The sequence below is a fragment of the Sceloporus occidentalis genome, unplaced genomic scaffold (genome assembly GCF_023333645.1).
Source record: "Sceloporus occidentalis isolate IW3139 unplaced genomic scaffold, rSceOcc1.0.p SCAF_5, whole genome shotgun sequence".
Lineage (NCBI taxonomy): Eukaryota > Metazoa > Chordata > Lepidosauria > Squamata > Phrynosomatidae > Sceloporus > Sceloporus occidentalis.
Genome location: NW_028316985.1, coordinates 145,088,322 through 145,113,862, shown reverse-complemented (window position 1 = coordinate 145,113,862; position 25,541 = coordinate 145,088,322). Strand labels below are relative to the sequence as shown.

Below are 25,541 nucleotides of genomic sequence, written 5' to 3'. Positions count from 1 at the left end.
GTGTTGCCAGCCCCCAATAGCAGCAGGTGAATGGAAGACATAGGAGACATAGAGGGGCACACGCAGAGTCACATACGACTGAACCAGATTCAACACCTGCAAAACACCAGGCTATTTGGTCAAGTAATGCTCCAAGAGGGTTTTATGGACTTAATTCCTCAGCCTTTCTGAGTATTAAATTTCATTTTCCTTCCCTCCCATGTCTTTTCAGTTTGACAGATGTTCTAATCTGTTCTGCACTTATCTCTTTGGTACGTGTTGACTCCTGAACAAACTTTACTAGCTGTGATTAGAAATCCACTTTAATGCTTAATGAATGAATTCCAGTTTGTGTTGACGTGTGAATGAAACACAAGCCAAACCAGACTAGAAAACAAATCCAAGCAGGAAGGCTGGCAAGGAGGCTGAAACCCTTGCTGGCTTCTAAGACACAACCCTGGTGAAAGACAAAAAACATCCCAGAATTGATTTGACAGACATCCAGAGTGTATTTGGCAATCTAGGGTTACAGCACTGTCTCTGTAATAGGATTAAGTTGATACTAACAACCTCACAATCATTTGTGACCTCTGGTGCATTTTGGGCAACTTACTGACAGAAGAAGCATAATGATTAAGCTCTTGTCAGACAAAAGCTCACTCCCAAATGGAACAATGCAGAGGGTTTTGGGTAGTTAAACTTAAACCCATTCCCCATTTCCCCTGTAGCTGTTTTCAGAATTATTAATCAGATGGGGATTCAAGAAATGGGCCAAGAAAAACTACAGGTATTAACAAGTACAATCAGGATAAAAATCTAAACAATAAATAGCCATTGGAAGCAGTGGAAGCAATGGCTAGGTTTGCAAGCAATTTGAATGAAAAGAAAAACAAAATGCCTGGACAAAGCATTATTGGTTTCTCTCTGTGTGTGCGTGCGCATGTGTGTTGTTTGTCTGCAAGTCATTTCTAACTTATGGTGACCCTAAGGTGAACTTATCACAGGTTTTCTTGGCAGGTTTCTTCAGAGAGGATTTGCCATTGCCTGAACCTGAGAGATTGCAACTTGCCCACGGTGGGTTTTCATGGCCAAGTGAGGATTCAAACCCTGCTCTCCAGAGTCATAGTCCAATGCTCAAACCACTATGTCATACTAGCTCCTTTTAATTATCTGTGCTTGTTTCTCTTGCATGGAGCATACCTGACCATCTGTGCCAATGGAGCCACTGCAGTCTGTCAGCAGTTCTGACATGTCATAATAGCTGTCAAACTCCCATAGGCAGGCATCCAAATTGAGATTACGGTAAAAGCGCAAAGTCTTAGCAGAGCGCACAGCACTGCTATACTGGTATGGTGAGGTTTCCCCAATGACTTCTGGGTTCTTGACATTATCTGTGATGAATCCATATTTTGTCTCAATCTCATTATAATCCAAGAGGTTGGAGCATTTGTGATTGCCTACACGAGTGCCATCAGGACTAAGGGTCAGCTCAAAGTTGGACAAAGGTCGTGTTGAGACAACTGGGAGCATCCCTGAAACCAGAAATATGTTATCAGTACATGCATAACAGCAGTACTAACTGTTATGCGCATAATGCTTGTTGCATAATGCTCAAGCAGCTTCATATACGTACACATGATATCATCTCAAGGATACTTACAGCAACATGTATTACAGAGCAGGTTTGAGGCAGAGAGAACATCAGTCTGCCAAAGTGCACTTAATAATTTGTTTATGCTGAGGCACAATTTGAACTAAGGACTTCCTTGCTCACATCCATAAGCCATTACACTACTAGTTGTTATCATTTCCCTTCAAGTTGATTCCAATTAACGGGGACACTGATTTCAACCCATCATGAAGTCTTCTTGCCAAGATTTGTTCAGAGAGCATTTACCATTGTCTTCCTATGAAGCTAAGAGTATGATCTGCCAAAGGTAACCCAGTGGATTTCCATGGCAGAGCTGGGATTTGAATTCTGGTCTCCAAAATTCTCCAGTCTAACACTCAAACCACTACATCGTATTGGCTCCATTACACTATACAATATCTTAAATTATGTAATGCACATACTGAGTCGTTCCAATAAAGTTATAATCTGTAGTTATGATTAAATGAAGTAAGTGAATAAATAAATACAATAATAAGTGTAAAAGTGTGCCAAACCTTGGATGCTAATTTCATTTCTTTCCTGTTTTAAATATTTCATTTTGGCAGCAAGTAGTGATATCAATACAACAGTTCTATGTCTGATCAAATGGATGCAGCCAATACTTACCATCCATATGAGGCATTGTAATTGTTAATTTGATCAAATTGGGATAGTCAGGATCATCAGGACCTGTATAACGTATTTTGGCTGAGAAAGGCTCTGCTCCTACTGTTCCTGGTACACGTGGCTGACACAAGCCTGTGTAGACAAGAGTAACATGGGAGAAAGTAATTAAACAATAGATTAGGAAAATTCTCCTATGCTTTTCTTTGGTGCCATAATGATCTAAGTAGTGGAATGTGGTGGCTTAGTGGTTAAGATGCCAATTCTGATGACTGGAAGATCAGAAGGTTGGCAGCTCGAGGTCCGAGAGTTGCATGATGGGGTGAGCTCCCATCACTAGTCCCAGCTTCTGCCAACCTAGCAGTTCAAAAGCATGAAACTGCAAGCAGATAAATAGGTACCACTTCAGTGGGAAGGTAACAACATTTGGTGCAGTGATGACCACAGGACAACACTGGCTCTTTGGCTTAGTAATGGAGATGAACACTGCCCCCTACAGTCAGTTACCACTAGACATTCATGTCAAGGGACTACCTTTACCTTTTTAATAATCTACGGCGGGTTACAGACCGCCAAAAAGTGGCGGTCTGCTGCTGCCACTGGTTGCAGCGTCCGGGAACCGCAGCAGCCAAACGGCGCGGTTCCCGGACACTGCAAAGGAGCGTGAAAATCGCACTCCTTCCTGCACCCCGGAAGAGACGCCACAAGTGCTGAAGCGCGCACTTGCGGCGTCATTTCCAGGGCGCGATGTGCGGACGCAGCGCGTCCACTACGTCAAGGTGGCGGCGGCCGTGTGGAACGGCCACCGCCATTTCATATGGATTCAGTCCGTACTAGGGTTAAGGGCATCTGGAAGAGATGCCCCTTTCTAACCCTAGTACAGACTGAGTCTGTGCTAGGGTGCCCGTTTGTAACGGGCCTACATCACCCTATGATTTACTGCAACCATCCCCAACTGAACACCCTTGAGGTGTGTTGGATTAAAACCCACATAATTCATGGTCAGCACAAGTTATGTTGGGTGGGGATGGAGGTCATACTCCAAGATATCTGAAGGGCACTGAGTTGGAGAAGGCTAATTTACACAACATGCTCCTATTCTAACTGTGGAGCCAATTTTACTGAATGTTAGTTCAGTTCACTGGGAAAAAAATAGAGATAGTACCGCTGGCTAATCCATACAGCCAAAGAGAAGAACATGATTTAGCGCAATGGGAATGGGGAGATAAAAAAACTTTCAGCTACCAATCAGAAAGACAGAAGAAGCAACAGGAGCCAAAGAATCTCTGTAAACTAGGTTGGAGTCCCCTTATTCTCTTTCATAGGATCTGTTGTAGGGACTGGAACACCTGTACATTCATTTTCCTAGTAGATTGCGTAGTTTCTGAACCACTTCTTGCTTCATGGAGATTCTTGGTCATGCTTCTTGCAGATTCTGGGAATTGTAGTTTAAAAAGTAACCTTTCTAAGCTGTGTTGTTGTTGTTGTTGTTGTTGTGTGCCTTCAAATCATTTCCAACTTACGGTAACTCTAAGGCTATCATGGGATTTTCTTGGCAAGATTTGTTCAGAGGAGGTTCACCGTTGCCTTCCCCTGAGCCTGCAGTCCTCAACCTGTCGGATAAGTGGGGGCTTCCTATATATAATACATTAACTAACTCTCCCTTTTAAAAATAATAAAATATAGTAATGCATCTCTAATTACATGCATGGTTTACTTAGTAAAAGAAACCCTGATGTAACAATTATATTTTGTTGCATTTCTGGAACAATTATTTTCTATCTAGACAAGAATATTAGGAGCAAACAATTTCCTCATCTTAACAAAAGCCACTTGATTTTCTTAAGTTTGCTTGAAGCATTTTAACCCTTACCTTCATCTCGGTTTATTGTGTAAATTGGACTTAGTAATTCTAAACCCACATCTCCATTGGCATTGACAGCACGTGCCGCACACTGAACCCTTGAACCAGCCTGGTAGTATATAGAGTCCAAGGCAATTGACTTGGTGTTGGTGAAGAAAGTGTTGGAGTCCACCTCACGCATTGGGCTGGTAACACCATCTGAGCCACTTGGAGCACTGATCAGCCAGCGATACAAAGTCAAGGTGTCATTGATGTTTTCAGCAGCACAAATAGACCCGGTCTTGTCATAATCTGAATATTTGGGGTTGCATGCCTGAAGTTTAACAGATACACACAGTAAATCCACTAAATTATATTAAAGTCTGCACCATGAGAATGAGTAATTAAAGATCAAATTCTTAGAATAAGGGTTCTCCCTTATCTTTTGCTGTAAGTCACCCTAATTAACAGTTGCATTTTTTTCCTTGCTGCTAGTTTAAGCACTGAAAGCCTTGTTTTATTTTAATCTTAATTAAGGAACTAGACAGTAGAGTCTACAGTATTTAAATTTAAAAACTGATGTTCTGTAAAGACTTCAGATTACCCAAGCTTGATAGAGGAAACAAAATGATGGACTATATATGAAAATCCCACCATATATTAGCTAGCAAGCCAGAAGAAAGACAGAAATATGCTGTTGTTAATACAGCAGTACCTATAAGAATATTAAAATACTGAAAATGAAACAAGGTTAGTCACAGTGAGATCACACCCCACCTCTATGGAAGATGCTTTGTGTGGCATTATGCAGCTTGCTATCTTTTGGTCTCAGTTTCCTATCCATGAAATGGGAATAAAAGTGGTCTTTCAGAGGATTGCTGTTAAAATACTCACAATAAACACCAAAAATTATTTAATAAATATATATCAACAAAGTGGATACCCACATCTAACATCTGATTTTGAAATAAGTGCTCTAAATTTCCCCATAGCTTGGTAAAATGTTTACACATCTCCAGAACACTAATTTCTCAATTAGCAGTAGATGTTTAAACATTATGAACTGGAGAAGAGACAGCAGGAACAAATCATACCGTTACACACACAACAGGATAGCCTGTTGGAGGCTGCGGGTTTCCTTTGCTTTTAGCAGTATCATCATACAACAGAAGAGACACGACCTGGGGCACAGCTGGAAAAGTCACATCTGCCACACTGTCCATTTCTTCAATGTACACAATGGCTTTGTTCAGCTGAATTAAAAGACAGAAAAAGCTTCTATCCAAAACTGAAAAACAGCTATAAACAGGATGATTGTGTATGAGGAAATCTTTGTGATAGACATGCATGCACAAATATTATCAGAATTCAAACTTGAATGGAGAAAAATAATTTTCTTCCAATGATATTGCTATATCTGTGCATAAAATGGCCCAAAATATTTTACTGCCAGAGACAGAATAGCCAGTACTGCCCTTCTTGCAAGAAAAAGATTACTTCATTACCTCTTCCTGGCAGTACAAATGCAATACTAATAAATTAAGTAAATATTTTTTTTAAAAAATATATTATTTATTTATTTTTCCATTTACTATACCCCACCTTCTCCCCCACAACTGTGATTCAAGACAGCTTATACAACTAAATAAAAGACAATATAGATAAAGATACATTTAAAATTGTTCTTAAAATATTGTAAAAAATTTAAAAAGTTAAAAATATAAAAAGTAGTTAAAAAGCAGTAACTTTTATGTGACACTAAAAATCAGCTTCCTAGGATGGTTGCATTATTTGTCTAATGAGCCAGTTCTCAAAATCCATAGAAAGCAATGGATCCAAAGTTTGTTTGTTTTTTAATCAGAGGAAGAGGATCTTTAGATCTAACCAAATGTCTTTAACAGCATTTTAAAAAAATCAGTCAATTACATCAAAAGCGTGTAATTCATCTAGGATAGTTTTCAGAACAATCGAATGAAGGAAATTGTCTAGCTGACATCAGGTTGTACTGTATGTGTGAAAATTTTTCTATCATAGGGTAGTTAATATCCAAGTATGAATTTCAGGCAAAACACTTATGGACATTCTTCATGGAGAGCACAATAAAAGACTGGAGATGGCACCCTGGTTTTCCCTTTCAGGCCAACAGCCTTGCAATGAGGAGTTTAAAGGGCTTCATGTAACTACTGCCAAACTATTAAAACTGACATTAGGCACTCAAAAACGATATTTTAGAAATTTAGAAAACAAGTTGCCTTTTATTCCTAGGTGCTTCCAACTTGTTGTGATTTGAATGCAAAGTAACTGAAGTACAGCATATCAAATAGCCTACTTCTTACCTGTGTCTCTGCTACCATATTCTCATCAGGTTTCAAGTGTACTGTAAATGCTTCACGCATTTCTCTCACCCCATCATATAATACTTCAACCTCAACAAAGTGCTCTGTTTCCCCTTCTTTGAATTCAATATCTGAAATGAAAAGTATTTTTTTTAGCACCAAAATGAAATTCTATTCCCTGTCATCAGTGGAATTGGGCTAAGAGCCAAAGGCAGAAAACTTAGTTCCTCATGTGTCAAATTCATCTTGGGCCCCTAGCTGGCAAAATGGCAGTATATAAAAGCTAAGAATAAAAATAAAAATAAAATATAGGAATTTTGATTAGCTTAATACCAAGTTTGTCCTTTCACTTTTGTGAAAACAATTAGATATGAAATGACTATATTCTGGTCATATCTGTATAATATTACAGACTAATATTGATCATGGGCTTCCATTTAAATTCTGAAGCAGGAACAATGCAGCTATTTCCTGACTTCATTTATTCTATTGCACAAGACTTCCCTAACCTAGTACCTTCCAGTGATGCACTCCCAGCATGTATAGTTAGAATTCTGGATCTGTGTGATGGGAGGAGAAACCCAACACATTTGGATACAACTAACTTTGATTTTTTCTTCTTCTAATGATTAAAATCTTACCATCAGACATTGGATTATAGTCTTCTCCAGAGGTAGCTGAGCCATCTTTAGTGTGGATTCTTACAATGGAAACTTTAGAACTGTCCCCAAGACGTAAGACAGGGATCTTTACAACTGCAACCTCACCAGGCTCTTCAGGTTCTTGAATGCTGTATTTGATTTCGGAGAATTTAATCACTGGTTCTGCAAGAGAACTGAAAAACCTCAGCCTCTCCTGTTTAATCAAGTACAATTTTTTATTGATGAATAGTTAAAATGGTCTGAGGGAGAAAAATAGACCAAGAAAAACAGACCAAAACAGAATGTGGAAAACAACTTTTTTTGTTTTGTTAATTCACTGAATTTGTTTCATGCTTAGCAATGTAATGCACCCATTTGCTTTGTAATAAGACAGTGAGAATACCAGTTGTGTGCATCAATTAATCTGCTCAACTGGTGAAAGGAACAGGATCTGGTAAACATTACACAACCAGAAGAGTACAAAATAGATCATAAACTCACTGTCTTCTTCATCTTTAATCTTCACCAAAGTTTCCTTTTGCTCCCCAACAGAAGCACCAAATGCAGAAGTACTCTTTGGCGTTCCAAGTACTAGCCTGAACTCTTCCTCCTCTTCATAGATAGCATCATCTTCCAAGACCACTTTACAGGACTTTTCAATCTCTCCTGCAGGAGGCAAAAGGGCAACAGTAGTGAACCAGAGGGATTTTTGCAGATCCTCCTTGCTGTGCTCTTGCTTTCGATGACCTTACCCACCAGCCAACACATGTCTGCAATATGCATTGTGTTGTTAATTGGCTTCAGATTGGCTTGATTCATGGTGACCCTGTGGATGAGACATTTTCAAGTCTTCCTGTCCTCAACATCTCTGCTCAGTCCCTACAGATTCAAGCCTGTGACCTCTATGAATGAGTCTAAGTATCTAGTATGCAGTCTTCCTCTCTTTCTACTGCTTCCTACTTTGCCTAGCATTATTGTCTTTTCTAATGAGTCATGCCTTCTCATGATGTGGCCAAAGTACGACAGCCTCAACTTAGTCATACTGGCTTCCATTCAAACAAATTAATCCTTTCTTAAAGCAGTGCATTCTGGACATATAGCCTGCTAATATAGATGAGGACAAAAGCTGAAAGCTCATTGACCCCCCCCCCCCAAAAGCAAGGATTTCAGTCTGGATCAGGTCCCTGCACACCTAATTATGAGTAAGGATACAGGTAGCAGCTGCTAGCATCAAAGTAACATACATTTTGATGTAAAGAAAAAATTAAAGGAAAATTCTGAGAATGTAGTTTGTTGCTTCCTTTGGAAACACTTTTTTTTTTAAAAGGCTGACATCTCACCTGGAAGGAACACCACTACAGAGTCATCTGTGTTTGGTCTCTCTTCATAGTCCATCATAACCTGAGCAGAGCCCTGGCGAGTGTAGCAGCGGACTGTTGATTTATGATTAACATCACCACTACGGTAAATGATAGCTGCCACTTCCCCATCCTTTTCATTCACTGTGTAGAGTGACTCCTTAAATTGGACTCTGGGTACTGCAAAACATAACAATCCCAGAAGAACAAGTTGGTTTTCTGGTATTCTACTGTGATATCCTTTTTGATTTGCATTTAGATTAGTAAATAGTAACATGTAACTGAGATTAGAAAATAAAATTTAAATTTGAAATCTGTATCTACTGTAGTCACACAGGATAATACTAAATATATATAAAAGTATCTATAGATATGATAGTGGGGGAGGGAAAAGTGAGTCCTTGGTATCCACTGAGGTTTGGTTCCAGGACTCCCTATGGATATCAAAATCGTTGGATACCCAGTACAATGGTGTACTAAAACAGTGTTTCTTATAAAAAAATCCAGGGTTTGCTTTTTGGAAACTCCTTTTTGACTATTTCCAAGCCATGGATACAGTGGGCAGACTTTAATGGAATTCAGATGCACAAACACAGAACTTAAAAGAACACAAGCTAACATGTTTCTACTAAATAACTCACTCTTGACTTCAGATGACCTCAGCGGTCTATAAACACAAATATATTACATTGCAACCACAGACCCATTCCCTTGGTGGAAGGCTGAAGACAATAGGAATCTACTTTTTGAAACCAAACAGGTTTCACTGACATATGTCACCTAATCTCTGTGTTCTTTCCCATTCCCTGGCACCCAAAATAGCTATGGACTAGAAAACTGGAAAAGCAGCATCAAGGGAAGCAATCTCAGCTGTGTCTACAACCAGTGGAACACAGAAATGAAACAGTGTAGCTTGGACACAATGCTTTTCTAATGAATTTGCTTCCTCTCAATATCTATGTCTCTTACATATTTTCTCTGGACCTGTGACCTTTTGGCAAACTAGCAATAATTCCTACTTTGGACACTTGTGTTTACTCCCAACAATACTACTTTAAAATTGTTTAAAATATCCTTAAAACTTATCAAAATGATAAACATAATGACAGAATGCTCACAAACATAACAAATGCCCTTCTTGGGGAATGATTTTTATTTTCCACATGGTGGGGCCACATTTATTTATAGAGTAATTTGGGGAAAATAAGATATAAAAGGTAAGATCCATGGTACATGTTTATTCTGCTTAACACTGACTACCCAGAAGGAAAAACATCAACCAAAAGACTTCAAGGACATGAAAAACAAGCATAATGTGAACTGACTCTGTTCACTGTCCCCACCATGCTTCTGGTGTCATAAGGAAAGTGTATATTGCTAGAGGTTGCTATTGTTTTTCCCTACTAGCCCTTTTTCTGCCATATTTTATTTTGCCATTTTAAACAGTTCCTGATAAAAGCTTTAAGATACTTACAGTCTGTGATGGTATCATTGATAAAGATGGTAGTTTTGCTTGGCTCTCCAAGCACTGCATTCATAGGCATACGAAGAACGAGTTCAAATTTTTCTGGACCCTCAAGGACAGGCTGTCCCAAATCATCCAAGATGGTCACACGGAAAGTCTGCATATTAACACCAGGAGCAAAATCCAGGTTTCTGCTGATGCCAACATAATCAACTCCAGCTGTGTAAGAAGCAAGAGGAGATAATCAGTTATTTGTGCCATATCATGATTGCATCCAACGGTGGCTATCCTCAGACAAAAGTGCTTCTGTTTGCATGAGTCAGGGAACTTGAACTTTGCTAATCTGCTCAGCTCCCTAAGGCCTTGCTGGTCTGCAACCAGAGGGTTGAGGAACTTTCCAGAAAAGAATAGATTATGGCAGCAGTTCCCAACCATGCTCCAAGGTGCCCTTAGGGCTCCATGTGCACTTGCAAAGTGCTCCACAGCTGTGCCAGGAAAATGAATGAAATAAAAATTGAATGAAATTAAAGAATAAGAAACAAAAAGTAAAACTACTCCTAAACACCATTAACTTGTAAGACATAGGGTTGGCCTCTGAGAGGCTCCACCAAAGAAATTGATTCTAGAAAAGCCTCGGTGAGTCAAAAAGGTTGGGAACCCCTGGATTATGGTGTTTGAATTGAGTGAACGTGATGAGAAGCTATTTACAATTTATTTGGTGCCAGATTTGGCCTTGCATTTTTTCTGTATATCTGAAAGTGAAACCCAAATACCTCAGCACTTAAAACAACATCTCTACATGATATGATGGCACAGAGTAGGGTGCACATGCAATAGTAATACTACTTGAGGAGAGAAGTCACCTTCTGCAGACATTGGTTCTGTTTTCCTGGAACGCACTGTGACAGTGGCTGCTTTGGACAAGTCTGTTCCAGTTCTCCAAACACGAACTTCCACATAACCAGCACTTTCACCCACATGATATTCAGTGTCACCAAAGTAGAAAGCAGGCTCTAAATACAAAACATTAAATATGGAGAGAAAAGGGGGGGAAGTCATCATTTTTCTAAATACAAAGATACCATTTATGTGAGTGGCAGAATATGAATACTTGAGCAAACAAAGGAACTTTCTAGGTAAAGAGATATATAAGTAAAAAAGGTCCAAATAATCCAGTTTGAGACCGCTTTAACTGCCCTGGCTCAATGCTAGGGAATTCTGGGAACTGTGAGACATTTAGCCTTCTCTGTCAGAGAGCTCTGGTGCCACAATAAACTCCAGTTCCCAGGATTTCCAAGCACTCAGCCAGGGCAGTTAAAGTAGTCTCAAACTGGATTATTTCTGCAGCGTGTTTTGGAGCAAAAGCACAGGAACTGCTGACTTGCATAAAATTTTGATTCACTGATATATTGGGTTTATGTTTTAATAACCACATATTTTGAAAGGAGCACAGGTAGTCATGTCAAAGGGAAAAACTACTCTGATCATTCTCCCTATGAGGAAAATGGACAGTGTTTGATGCTAAATGGTTTTTTAAAAATGGTGAATAAATTGTGGCATGGCAAAAATGTACAAATAATTATCTTTATTTATTGGCATTAAATCCCACCTTTTGTCCACAAACTCAGTCAAGATGATTCTTAGTAATACTGAACAACAAGAACCACCAACTGACAAAACAAGATTTACTATTAAAACTGAATTAAATTAAAAGCAATTTAAAACAAAAATATTGTGTTTATAATAAGCTCTTTCATCAGCAACTGGCCAGCTATCAAAAACTTGTCTGAATAAAAAGCCAAAATAAAAGGTTTGGCTGAGCAAAAATGTTGGCAGAAGAACAATAGACCGGGGGGGGGGGGGGGAGGGGGGTCAGCCCAGCTTCCTTCAACAGGGAATTCTAGAGTAGCCATTGAGAAAATTCTGTCATGTTCCTACCAAATGAAACACTAAAGGAGGCAGAACTGGGACCACAAAAGAGTCCTCTCTTGAAGATTTCAAAGCTGAGGCAGGTTTGTATGAGGGAATATAGTCCCACAAATAAATTTATGTGTGGTGTGAAGGAAGCTGATAGAACAGTTTTACAGAAAATATTAGAACTTGAATTTAATACAAGCTAACTCATAGATGAAAAAGCTAACAATATGCAAAGGGATCTTGTAGCACCTTTTGAAACAAACTGAAAGAAAGAAGCTGGTAGCATGAGCTTTTGTAGACCTGAGTCAACTTTCTCAGATGCAACTCAAGTCTACAAAAGCTAATGCTCCCAGTTTCTTTCTTACAGTTAGTCTCAAAGGTGCCACAAGATCCTTTTGCACACTGATTTTCCAGAACACAACTATGTCTTTGAAGTCTATCAATTATTTATTATTAGTCAAGACGGCAAGGTGTTAACTCCTGGATGCTCATACAGAATGCCTGGCTAGACAGAACTTTGGTCTGACACAGATATTTTGACCAAGGAAGCACGTCCAGAGCACGTCCATCTTTGACCTCTCGGTAGCCTTTTAATGTACATGTAAACATAATATACAGTCAATGTAGTTCAGGAGTTTGAGTGCTAGGCTTGGACTCCAGGAGACCAGGATCTAAATTCTCGCTCAGCCATGGAAACCCTTCAGCAAGCCACACTGTCTTAACCTCAGGGGATGGTAAAGACAAACCCCTTCTCAACAAATCTTGCCAAGAAAACTCCACAACGGATTCACTTTATGGTCACAATAAGTCAGCAGCAACATGAAAACACACAACACACTAATATATTGTAGATGTTAGTAAACAGTTCCATAGGCTGACAGCACTGATGAACAGTGTACAAATTTTCTAAATAAATGAATACATGAATAAAAAAATCAATAATCACTGCATCTGTAAACAATGCTTATAGAAAAGTGCACAGTCATGCGCAATACTCTGAAGAAGAGAAATTGTGGGATCTTCAGGATTTAGTGAAGCCTTCCCCCAAAATAGATGCTATAAGAGCGAAGCCACCAACGTTACTGAAAATCCACATCTAAATTTACAGACTAGAAGATGCAAAAAGAAAATAACACATTTTAGAAGTTACCAAAGAGCAATTGCTAGTATCTTAGGGGTTTCCTTTGTTTTAGAAAAAGAAGACTTACATATACTAATAGAGTTTTCACCAATGTTAAGGAAGACGTATAAGAAACTATGGCAAGCTTAAGTCATGATAGGAATGAATCAATCACCAGGGTAATCCTTTTTTGGAAAAAAACTTTTAACTAAATTAAGATAGGACTATGCCAGTCAAAGACACAAAATGAAGTTAATTCCTTTTTTTCCAACAATTTACAAAAAACTGTTGCCAAAATATCCCTTATTTACTATAAACAAGGTTATTTTAAAGGTTTGATAATTCTTGATTCCTCAAAGAGAAAAGAAAATGACCCTGCCTTTTATTGGGGAGAACCCAAAGTCTTACAATTCAGGTCAGAGAAAAGGTCACAGCTAACATGGGCTTAAGTGGTCACCCCATTGTTTAGTGTAAGAGATCAGACATCACAAGACTGAATGAAAGGAGCACTCATTTAGCAGCTCAGCACATTAATTAGTTTGGCCCATGGAAGCAAAATATCTTCGCTTCCAACAAAAAAAACCCCTTATATTTTGCATAGCACAGCGAATACAGTAGGTTTAGGATTTATTTACTGTCTGAAATTGCTATTCTCCCTCACATTTCCCAGTGAGACTTTCAAAATAGATCATACAACATAGATATCTACAGTAGTATCCCCATTTATGGAGGGGGCAACCATTTCCTTTGGTTTCCCCAAGTTATATGAATGTTTATTTTCATTAAATTATTTTATCCTCTCCCCCTCAAAAAAATTCCAGAAAGTTAGACATTTTAGTCTGTTACATCAAAAACAAAGATATGACTTGTTGCATCTTCAAAACATAACACATTTTATATGGGACTGCCATAAAACATGTTAGTCTTAAAGGTGCAACAAGACACTTTATTCTTTTAAATATGCATAGGCATTTTCTTCCAGGCCTTCATGACTACAGAACAGTCAGGGCCAATGCATGACCTTCTCTATGTGCAGCTATCTTTTATGGTGAACTATCAACTGCAAAATCAAATATCTGGACTGAGACCATGCGTTTAAGCTGACCACTGGCTTACTTAGGACAAGAAAGTCTACAAAATGTTTCTTGTTTGGACAGCAACCTTAACAACAAAACACAGTCTTTCTGGCTCTGGTGTGTTTCTGTATTTCTCGATCCTGATTACAAACTTTGTCAGTATATAGTCCCTGACTCCCCTTTGCCTCCTGGTTCAGGGAATTTGCTTACCTCTGACAACTTCCTTCAGCTCAACATTACCATTGGTAAAAAGGATAAAGGGATATGGTCCCTAGACTTTTTAAAGTGCATGGTTATAAAGTGCTTTTATCTTTGTTAATTGTAATCTATTTTTAAACAAACAATCTGTTTTAATGTGAAGTTGAAGGCTTTCATGGCTGGCATCCATAGTTTTCTGTGGGTTTTTCAGGCTATGTGGCCATGTTCTAGAAGAGTTTATTCCTGACATTTCGCCAGCATCTGTGGCTGACATCTTCAGAGAATGCTGGTCTAGAAGAAAGCTGGATGGATACACACACACACACACACACACACACACACACACACACACACACACACTGTGTGACCCTGGGTCTGTTTTAATATTGGAGTAGTTTTGTAAGTTTTTTATTATTTATTTTACTGTGTTTTTAGACTGTAAGCTGCTTTGAATCCCAATTTGGGGGAGAAAGTGGGTTGCAAATAATAGTAATATTAATAAGAAAAAGACTCACTCTAATCAGAAACAGGAATGATGGGTGAGCTACCTGAATTCTAGTTACAATCCTCATCTCACTTTCACGTCTAGGATGCAACACAATACCAAATTACAGGCAATCAACTGGGATTGCTAGTATTATTGAATTCAAGGCCATACAGGTGACAATTTACTTCACAATATTTATTATTAAAAACCCACAAAACTTATTATTATTATTATTATTATTATTATTATTGCCTATTTGCAAATCAGCCACCAGCCAGATTTTGCTTTCTGTATTTTGGCAAACTATGCAATAGATATAGCAAGAAATCAAGGGCAAAGAAATTGTTAGCTGCCAACTTTGGTAAGCAGCTCAGAACCCAATTGTAAATTGCAATGAACAGCTGTTGGATATAAATATGCTTGTGTTTCTGTTGCTATGTGCATATGCTGTGGGGTATTTATGCTACACATATTTTCATTTCTGCAACCCTTTGCAATTAAGATCCATTTCAAGTAAATATATTTATATCAATATTGTGGGCACAAGGCCAAATCCTGATCTCACTCTCAGATTATTCTCCCAATAGCAACCGTGTTCTCACATTTGCACTACTGTAACTGTGATAAAGCACACACCCAAAGTAGCTGAAGTTTAAAACCGCAACCTAAATAGTTATGCTGTCTTCTGCATTCTCAGTATTCAGGCACTGACAGAAATAGAATGCAACGAGCTCCGTGTAAAATTATGCCCCATGTGTGAAAATTACTTTAATATCTTATCCCCTAATTTCTGTTCCAAAAAGTGCTGTGGTGCTTTAGCTCATGCCCATTCTGTGTCTTACGTATATGCCCAATCACAACTCCAAAGACTAGAGGAGAATATATTGACCCCCTGTTAGGAAAATCATGAAGTATATGTACAATAAAATTGAAGAATTGTAAATACAGATTTGAATTCTCCAAAATCACAATAATAAACCCACTAGCCTTCGTGCTAGCCTACAAGTGACCTATACGCCTATAGTAGGCCTGTGAAAGTGTAGCTCTCTAGCTGATGGTGGACAGCAATTCCCATCAGCCCTAGCCAGCACAGGCAGTAATGAGGCAAGGAGGGAGATGCAACTCAACAAAATATGGAAGGGCACAGTTACCTATCTCTGACAAGATCAAAGGATAGCATAAACAGACAATAGTTATGTTCTAGGAGGGAACATTCAGCTTAAGTATTTTAAGCAAGACGGAAAAAACCCACAAAGATAAGGGGATAGCAATAAGACTTTTCATCAACAACAGTTTTATATGCTGGGGCACCTAACTGAAATGACATTGTATTTTAAAATGCTTAACTGCCTATTTTGTGTCTATGAGGTTTCCCATGAATAACACTCATTTTACAGCCATGAGACTGTGGGTTGAATCTAAATAATCCAATGGGTAAGTCTGACCATGCTGTGGGACATCAGTTCATTAAAAGGTACCTCCCAAGGCCCATTTAGAAAAAGTAGTGTAGCATGTGACATGGAAGTCAGGAAATCATAGGGATTCTTAATGTGGTTCTACACAAAACTTCCATGTGCTTTTATTGTTGTGTTAAAAGCTATACTACTAAAATGATATTAAGGTGGATCTGGATAGCTTGCAATGCCACTTGTGAACCTCAAAGGGGAAAAAATTTAATACACCTAAGAGATTCCCCCTCCTCCACTAAAACAGGGAAATAAAGATAAGCAAGAAAGTAAATGCAATCCACTGAGACGTTTCCGTTATGCATCCTCCACTCCTTTAAGTGGGGGCCACGTAAGGACTCCTAAGCACAAAACTCTGGAACGGGACTAGGATGGAAGGGAGGCTGAGCTGAATTGGTAGGCAAAACTGGCCTACCAAGACTAGAATGCAGTTGAGCCACAACAGGAATTATCCATCTGAAGTATCTTAAATGGTCAAGAAAACACATATACAAAATTTAAGACAGCTAATTTAGTGGAACCTTCTTAAGAATACCAAAGGCTGAAGGCAATCTATCCTATGCACTCTTACTTAGGAGTAAGCTATGCTGAATACATGGAAAGGAGTCCTAAGTACACATTGTATTTGTAAGACTCTTCTTATTGAAGGATGACTGTCAATGAGTGGAACTTAATGCCCTCCCCATGACTGTGCCTTCAAGCACTAAGATAGCTGGCCTGACTGGAGAACCCAAATCATAGTAGGCAATAGAATGTCCTGTCCTCAATTATTTATTTATTTGATTTATATGCTACCTTTATTCTTATGCAGGAGCCAAGGTGTCCTATAACATTGGAAAAAAATGTTCTGGACACACACTCCCCCCCCCCAAAAAAAACCTATTAGCTTGCATGGCTGTGCATACGCCATTTTAGCCAATGGGACTTGCCCCTCAGTGAATAATCAAGACTGCAGACTTCAAGTCCATGAAAACAGAGGGGCAACTGTACAGTTAAAACAGTGGTCCTCAAACAGTGGAGCAGGACCCCTGGGGGGCATGAGAGTGTGAGACTGTGATCTCTCCTTCTCTTTCCAAACTTTTCTATGTGTAAAATTTAGACATGTGTTAAGTATTGAATGTATTTAAATGAAATTGCTCTAATTTTTTTAATGAAATTGTTCTAATTTATTCCAAAATAAAAAAACCAAAATAAAGAAAATATTTTAATTCATATACTGTGTCAAGTAGAGGGGCTTGGCATTTGCATGTAGATATAAATGGGGAGGCTCAAGGGTAAAAAAAATTGAGTACCACTGAGTTAAAAGATTATTTATACAAAAGTTTAAAAAGAATTAAATAATAATAGCCAGCATGATATAGTGGTTTGAGTGTTGGATTATGACTCTGGAGACCATGGTACAAATCCCCATTCAGTCATGAAAACCCGCTGAGCAACCCATTGCCAACTCAGAAACAACTTGAAAGCAAATAACAGCAGCAGCAGCAGCAGCAGCAGCAGCAGCAGCAGCAAAAAACAAGAATAAATACTACAAAATAACTAATCATGATTTTAAAAAACTACAATCCCTTTCTGCTACATATTTCAATCATAGGCCTGCCTGGATAAAAAGATATTAAAGGAGAAAACTGAACTACTCATGAGAGGGAATCCCACAATCTGGGAGCGCTCATTGAGAAGTCTCTCTTCTGGGTCTTCACCATATATATTTGTGATGGTGGTGGACTGAGAGAAAGGTTTCCCCCAAATATCTTAAAACTCAGGCAGGCTCATATAGGGGGATATAAGGTATTTCAGACAGCACTGACCCAAGCTGTATAGGGCTATAACAGTAATAACCACTGCTTTGAATTCTTCCTGGAAATCAAGTGGTAGACAACAGCAATTTTTTTAATGGACAGAGAACAAAGTTTGAAAGCCATGGTATGGAGTCAAGCCTAGAGCCCAAGAATTCACTGTCAGATGAGCAATTTGGTAGCATCACCAGCATTTTAATTAAATACACTTACTCTTCCCATATCCCAGACATTTAAAAAAAATTAATTGGGAGACTACAAAAACAGACATGACTGGAGGCCTTAAGAACATGACACTAGTCACGCCTCAGTTATTACAAAGATTTAATCATTTGTCTCTGAAATATAATCCAGTCTTGCTAGGTGGACTCAAACACATTGCCAGCAAGCTCTGAGGTGGAACCTACTAATAATTGGAAGAGAACAGCAGCTTAACTAACACATTTCTCCTCATCATTCTTGCCAAAATATAACCAGCTTTAACTCCTGACATAGAAAATCTCTGTACTTTTGACTTATTCTTTTTACACTTCTAGCAAGCTAAACCAATATCGTTAAACCACCAAATCAAATCAAGGGAACTATAGGCCATTCATCTTGGTTTCATTTTGTGTGAAACAACACAAATGTTTTCAAATTTATATCAACAGAAGCAAATCAGATACTGGTGGCTTATTCCAATAAGAATGAAGTCATTTATCTTATGACAGTAAAATGTTTCAATTGAACTTATTCCAGCCATGATTTCTCAGCACAGTCTTTGGAAGACAAACTGTAATGCCTATAAAGAATAAAAACCTTCAGACATATGTAGATATGAACTGTTGTTGTTGTGTGCCTTCAGGTTGTGTCTGACTTCTGATGACCCAAAGGCGAAGCTATCATGGGTTTTCTTGGCAAGGTTTGTTCAGAGGAGGTTTGTTCAGAGGAGGTTTGCCATTGCCTTCCCCTGAGGCTGAGAGCATGTTGCTGAAAGTGACCCTGGTAACCCAGCTCATGGCTGAGCTAGGAATTGAACCCTGGTCTGCAGAGTCATTGTCCAACATTCAAACCACTACACCATGCTGGCTCTCATAGATATGAATACTGCCGCATATTTTCCTCAAGCACATTACTACATCCTGACACAATTACTATTAACTCCTTTTTTAATAAACATGCTGAAACTACATGGATCTAGAACTAGAGGGATCCAACATATTAAGGTTAGCTTTACAGATTACCAGTCACTCTCTGCCTCTAAGCAAAAAACAAGGGGATAATTTTAACAGAGACCAACCTGTGGAAGCAGGAAATGAACACTTTAACCCTCTACTGCTGTGGTACAATTTGAATCACCCTGTCTCCCCAGGGCAATTTTTATCGCTCCAAAGCAATCTACTAGAATATGAGGCTCACTTTTGACAATAAGCATTGCAAAGTCCTCAGGCAAAGTGTCCTGATCCAGATAAGGTCTAGGGTAAGACTAAGAAAGATGTCTCTACTAGCTACATTTTAAAAGTATTGTTTAGTCTGACCCTGATTCCTATCAAAACTTAGCCAACATCCAGAAGTGTACACTGACATTAAACTGTAGCAGAACTGGTACACAGCGACTGTATGCTAGTGTATGTTTTTAAAATATATTTATAGTTACAAGAAATGTTATCTACAGATAACAAAAGTAGTGAGTTAAACTACTGTAAATACTCAACTATAAGTTGACTCCATGTATAAGTCAAGGGCAGGTTTTGGGGCCAAAAGTATAAATTTTGCTATGACCCGTGGATAAGTTGAGGGGCATGTAACAAATGATTTAAAGGATGAATGAAAGGAAAACAATGTCAAAGAACATACAAAATTCCAGCAGGCATAACTGTTTATGCTCACCCTAAAAGCTGGATGGATGAGAGAGTAGAGGGGAAGTCAGTGCTTCCATAAGTAATTATATTCTTGCCTTTTACCAGGGGATGCTTGCTTTTTAAAAAGTATGCATTAAAGTACAGTACTTACAATGACCCATGGATAAGTTGACTCAGATTTTTTGGGTCAATTTTTTGACTAAAATTTTTAGGCTTATACATGAGTATTTACAGTAATAAAGAAAACAAACGTATCAAAGGGGTTTTTATCCTTTTGTTATCACAAAATCCTTTTGTTATAATATTTTTGTCTATTCACAATGATCAGCCATTTCAGTAAATAATAAGTATTTCCAAAGCTAATTCAATTTTTCCCCCCAATGACAATGACATTTTGTGAGCAAACAGTTCATTTAAAATCCACTTCTGGTTTTTCAAAGAGGCCTTTAAAGTGTTTGTTCAGGTTGGATATCACTGTTGTTCCCTCAGTTATTTAGAAACCCATGCACCACTCCTGAAACCTGTTCTACTTGCCATGCCACTTAAACATTCCTGCAGAAAACCATAGTAAGATTTCCACTTCCTTATAAAATCACAAGTTGTTTGTATCTCCATCTTCAAAGCTCACTACCATACAACCAGATCCATTGTTCAGTTACACATGATCTGACAGCATGCTTTTGTGTAACAGGAAAATAATACAGATCCCCCAATTTATTCGTGTATGATCAAGGCCCTGCTACAAAACCTATATTGTTTAGCCTTGTGCCGAAAATGAAGATCAAAGGGTTGGGATTTTTTGTCTTGACTACCTGATTAAGCTAACTCTTTTTCTTGTTTTTTTTAAAAATGAAACATCAACATGAACTGTACTACTAAAAAAAATAACTAAGACTTTTAGAATATTTTATTGCTTGTATTCTTTGATGAAACTGAATATGAAACACAAGTATAATGACCTCATATATAAGTCACCTGTCCTTAAAGAAGATGAAAATATTTCTGCATCACTATAGTTAAATATGATCATATATAGATTTTAGGTTAAATTTCTCAGATTCATTGAAGCTGAACTGCTCTTCCTTCTAAACTTACTCTAATTTTTGTTCCAGTTGTCTGTTCTTCAAGAGTCCATTCACATCCTTACAAACAGTTTACATGGCTGACATTTAGGGTTCCCAGTTAACTTGCCTGCATTTAACTTGCCCACTACTAGACTGGAAATAGGGAGGAAAAAAAGGATGCTTAAAAGGTGCATGACTCCCTACCAAGGCCTAATATGTGCTTTTCCCTCTCACAGCTCTCATCTTCATGACATATTTGACACTGGAGTACACTGACTGCTGATACCTGATTCTATCATTTCCGGGTTAGAAATATATGCTGCACAAAGTACATTGATCACAACCAGAATAAGTTATTAAAACACCAAATATTAGGCTGAAAAGGTGGAACCATCACTGGTTTGCAGCCAATCAACCCTATTCATAAACAAGCTTTTGAAACGGTTACACAGAGATGGTATATTTGAGCTCAAACCAGGAGAGAAGAATGGGAGCAGAGGGTTCCCAGAGTTCCAGAAGTCAGATTCTCCCACACCAGAGTCTGCTACCGGCACACTTTCAAAACTTCTGATAACCCATTTAGGAATGCATGTCAAACATTGGGCTTTAAGACTGATCAAGGAAATTAGATTTTAAAATAAGGATGGAGGAAATCTTTGGTTCTCAAGATGGACAATGCTTTGGCCACTGGCCATGGTGGCTTGGGGAGCGGAGAACTGGAACATCTGGAAGGCTAAAGGTTTAATCTCCGGTTTAAACAAATGTTTCTTAATGGTTATAAGCAATGATGTACCTTCTTGAAGTACTGGTTTTTCATTCTTACATGGATCTCCCTAAGGAAGCATTAGGTGCCTGTGAAGCAAATTGAATTCTGTGATCATAGGAGCAACCTGCTGCTGTTGCTCAAACCGCTTTCCCATACTTTACACCATGTGTGTATGTATAAATCAATTAGCATTTGATAATTTGAGCTTGTTTTAGTTGAAAGGTCACATAGTAACAAGATAGTTTTTAGCATGATTTGAATGTGTTTTTAACTGTTTTAACAATGCTTTAATTGGATTCTTTGTTTAATGGTTTTTAACTTTTATATTATGTATTGTTTTAGCTATATTTTGTTTTAACTTACATTGCAAGCTGCCTTAGTTTCTATTTTGGGGAAAATGCCGGATATAAATTATAAGAAATAAACAAACAAACAAATAGCACAACAAGAAGAAAGGATTGTGCAGGTTAACTTTCGAGGGTTAATAATGTATAGAACTCTTGGACCTGAATTCTTGCCCTATGGCTGTACTGCTTACATAACTGTCCCCACCAGATTCAAATATACTACTTTTTCTGCCTAGATATAACACGACATTTCCTGTATTTTAATCTGTGCCATACACACACTTTTTATACAGACTTTTTTTACCACTTAATATTATCTCTTTCAAGCTCTATTTCCAGATTTACAGAAAGGAAATACTGTGTGTAATTACTTTATTGCTGAGTGAATAGCAGATAGGTATCAGATAATGATCTCTCTAAATTATGATACTGTCCTCTCTCTAAGAACATTTTTTCCTCCTGAGCCACCTCCATGCAGGTACTCTATCCATGTTAAATGGAAATAATTACAGTTATATATTCTTTTAAAATATAAACACCTGTTATTAGGATGTGAATATATTATCTCTGCATTGCCGGATTTATACTATTTTGTAACTGTGGCTAACATTCTACAGCAATGGATATACTAGATATTTTGAATGAATTTTTATAAAGATCCCCACTCTGTCTGATTTTCATTTAAGGTTGGCCAAATATTTGTTATCTCCTTGTTGGAAATACTGCAATACCTTAGAAAACTGTGCACAACTTATGTCTTATTTTGATTTGACTAATTTTTCATTTATCACTCCATTAAAAACTCCCACTGCTATTAAAATTCTCTCCCTCTACATGTCTAACTAATCTCTCATAAAACTGTCTGTAGCAACTAATTTATGCATCCACAAGAGACTATTCCGCCTGACTTCATTCTTCGAGTATCAAAAATATACCATATCCTAAAAAACAGAACAAAACAAACAAACAAACAAAAAACCCTAAACCCTCCTATGCTGCATTGAACGCATACATTTAGCAAAATCAAAAATCTAAGCTCTCTCCCTTTTTAAAATTTTTGGGAGCCCAGAATAGGGAAAACCAAATTCCCATTCATACATATTAATTTGGATATATTTTTTGGTTGTTTTCAAAAAGTTCTTGTTGCTGTATTCTTTGATCCAGTTCTGAAATTTTATTAACGTACGTCTGAGTGTCTTTCTATTTTTAGTTTTCCAATTAGTTATATGACAAATTGTCTCAATCATTTCATCTACATTTTCCTATTTTCTATTGTTCTACCTTGATATTTTGTATTTTCTTCTTGTTTCAGTGACGCTCTGTTTCAATTTGTACCTTCAATTTTTCCTCAATCTCTTTTACTCTCTTGTCACATTTATTTGCCAAGCTGTACATTGTCTTTACAAATGATTGGACCCAGAAAAGTGGAAATTGTGCTTTTGCGCTCATAAAACATGATTAAGCAATTGTGTGGCTGCAATTGTGTCTAGCACATAATTCTAGCTCTCTGAAGCTAACAATTAAACAACAAGGAAGAGATACAGTTTGGGAGCCTATGATTATATACAGACCTATTCAGCAAGAGAAGCAAGCAAAGAAAAAAAGAAGTCATGTAGTTTTCATTTATTTCCTGTGGTGAAGCGCTTCACACCTTTGATCAACATTCAGCCAGACAAAATGTCTACACTTTTTCATTAGCTTTCCAAAATTAACTTATCTTTCAATTGTATACACACTTCAGTGTTTGGCCCACATCTCACTATCAATAAAGTTCAATCTGAATGTTTAAACCTGATCTCAGGCTGTATCCACACTGAAGATACTCCAGTTTGACAGCACTTTAAACTTCCATGGCCTAGTACTATTGAATCCCAGGAATTATAGTTTGTTGTGGTACCAGATCTCTTTGACAGAGAAGGCTAAATGGCTCACAAAACTAGAGTTTTCAGAATTCCATAGCACTGAATCACAGCAGTTAAAGTAGTGTCAAACTAGATTATTTCTGCAGTGCAGATGTAGCCTTAATTTATTATCTTTATCTCAACTTTTTTACAGTGACAAAATTCCAACATTAATCCACTTCCTATTTGAAGTGGAATAAACATTCAGATGTAAGGTTAATGTGCCTTGTGTTTATTTCTTATTTCTTAACCAGACTTTCACAAAAGAGGCAACACAGAGAGATACTGACGCTTCCATAGAGTGGCACAGAAGGATTTCATTTGGTGTGGTAATTCCAAATGACCATCCTTGAAAGATCTACTGGCAGGCACAATATTAAATACCATAACTTTTACTTTGGGTAAAATGTGTTTGGTTTAAACTGACTGTGTGAATTTCCTTCCTCCCCATAGCAATGCCATCAAAGAACTGAAAGTGCTACACAGACATTTGATAGACTGTGTTTCTTGGGGCCCGAACAGACAGGCCAAAATAAAGCTGCTTTGGGTCACTTTGGAGGTATGCTGTTTAAACTATTAATACGTCCTAAGAGGCCGGAAGCCACGCCAAAGCCACACTTCAGTCCTAAGACGCAGCTTCTGACCTCTTAAGATGCATATGCCATTTAAACAGCATACCTTCAAAGTGATCCAAAGCAGCTTTATTTTGGCCTGTCTGTTCGGACCCATAGAATCATAGAATTTGAAGAGGCTGAGCTGCATGTAAAGCTAGTTGAGATCCCAGAAATTCAGATGTCATGAGTGATTTTTTCAGCCAGTGGAAAGCAGATCTTGGATCCAAGCAATTTTTTTTTTTTAAAAAAAATCTCATATAAATAAAGGTTGTTGCAAATTAGTAGAGGTAGCTTACTATCAGTCAGTGAATGCTGGACATCCATGGTTACTTCTGCATAATAATAACTTTTTATCCATAGTGCTCACAGTATTCTGTTTCACCAATGGACCGCACTGCAATGCTTTAACCATGCAGTCAACAGTAACTGGAACAGGGCCACCTTACAATGGCAACAAGTCTTCCAGGACTTTTCTTCTTCCTTCCCCAAGTTGGAAAGATGACAAGGGTCTTTTAAGACCCCAAGAAACAACACAGAAGAAATAATAACATCTAGGAAAAGGCTTCCAATATATCCAAGGGCACATGTTCCAGCACATCATTTGGTGTCCAGCTTACTGGATTGTGGTAAAAATCATGTGTTAAAAATAACAGAATCACAGAATCATAAGTAGAAATTGTGTTAGAAGAGATCACACAGGCCATCGGGTCAAACTGCTGCTATGCTGGAACAACAATACAGTACCTCCAACAGATGGCCATCCAGCCTCTGCTTAAAAACCTCCTAAGATGGAGACTCTACCACACTCAAAGGCAGCAAGTTTCAGTGTCGAACAGCTCTGGCCATCAGGAAGTTCCTCCTGAGATTTAGGTGGAATCTCTTTTCCTGTAGTTTGACTCTGGGGCCATGGAAAGCAAACCCCTCCCTCTTTGATATGACATCCCTTCAAATATTTAAACATGACTATCATGCCCTCTTTTAACCTTCTTTTCATCGGGCTAAATATTCCCAGCTCCCTAAGTAATTCCTCATTGGTCATGGCTTCCAGATC

General features: G+C 38.1%; 1 protein-coding gene across 1 annotated transcript in view; it reads right to left on the bottom strand.

Annotated features, from left to right (window-relative positions):
• Positions 1 to 25,541, bottom strand: part of LOC149312942 (FRAS1-related extracellular matrix protein 2-like) — a 96,537-nt gene that overhangs the window by 16,172 nt on the left and 54,824 nt on the right. Inside the window, exons 7-17 of the mRNA XM_089527238.1 lie at positions 10,761 to 10,910; positions 9,907 to 10,116; positions 8,415 to 8,612; positions 7,576 to 7,740; positions 7,075 to 7,257; positions 6,434 to 6,564; positions 5,192 to 5,350; positions 4,128 to 4,431; positions 2,258 to 2,389; positions 1,180 to 1,511; positions 1 to 96 (exon numbers count right to left, since the gene is read on the bottom strand). The exon at positions 1 to 96 is cut by the window's left edge and continues 97 nt beyond it. Coding sequence (XP_089383364.1) covers positions 1 to 96; positions 1,180 to 1,511; positions 2,258 to 2,389; positions 4,128 to 4,431; positions 5,192 to 5,350; positions 6,434 to 6,564; positions 7,075 to 7,257; positions 7,576 to 7,740; positions 8,415 to 8,612; positions 9,907 to 10,116; positions 10,761 to 10,910 — 2,060 coding nt within the window. The remainder of the gene's footprint in view (positions 97 to 1,179; positions 1,512 to 2,257; positions 2,390 to 4,127; positions 4,432 to 5,191; positions 5,351 to 6,433; positions 6,565 to 7,074; positions 7,258 to 7,575; positions 7,741 to 8,414; positions 8,613 to 9,906; positions 10,117 to 10,760; positions 10,911 to 25,541) is intronic.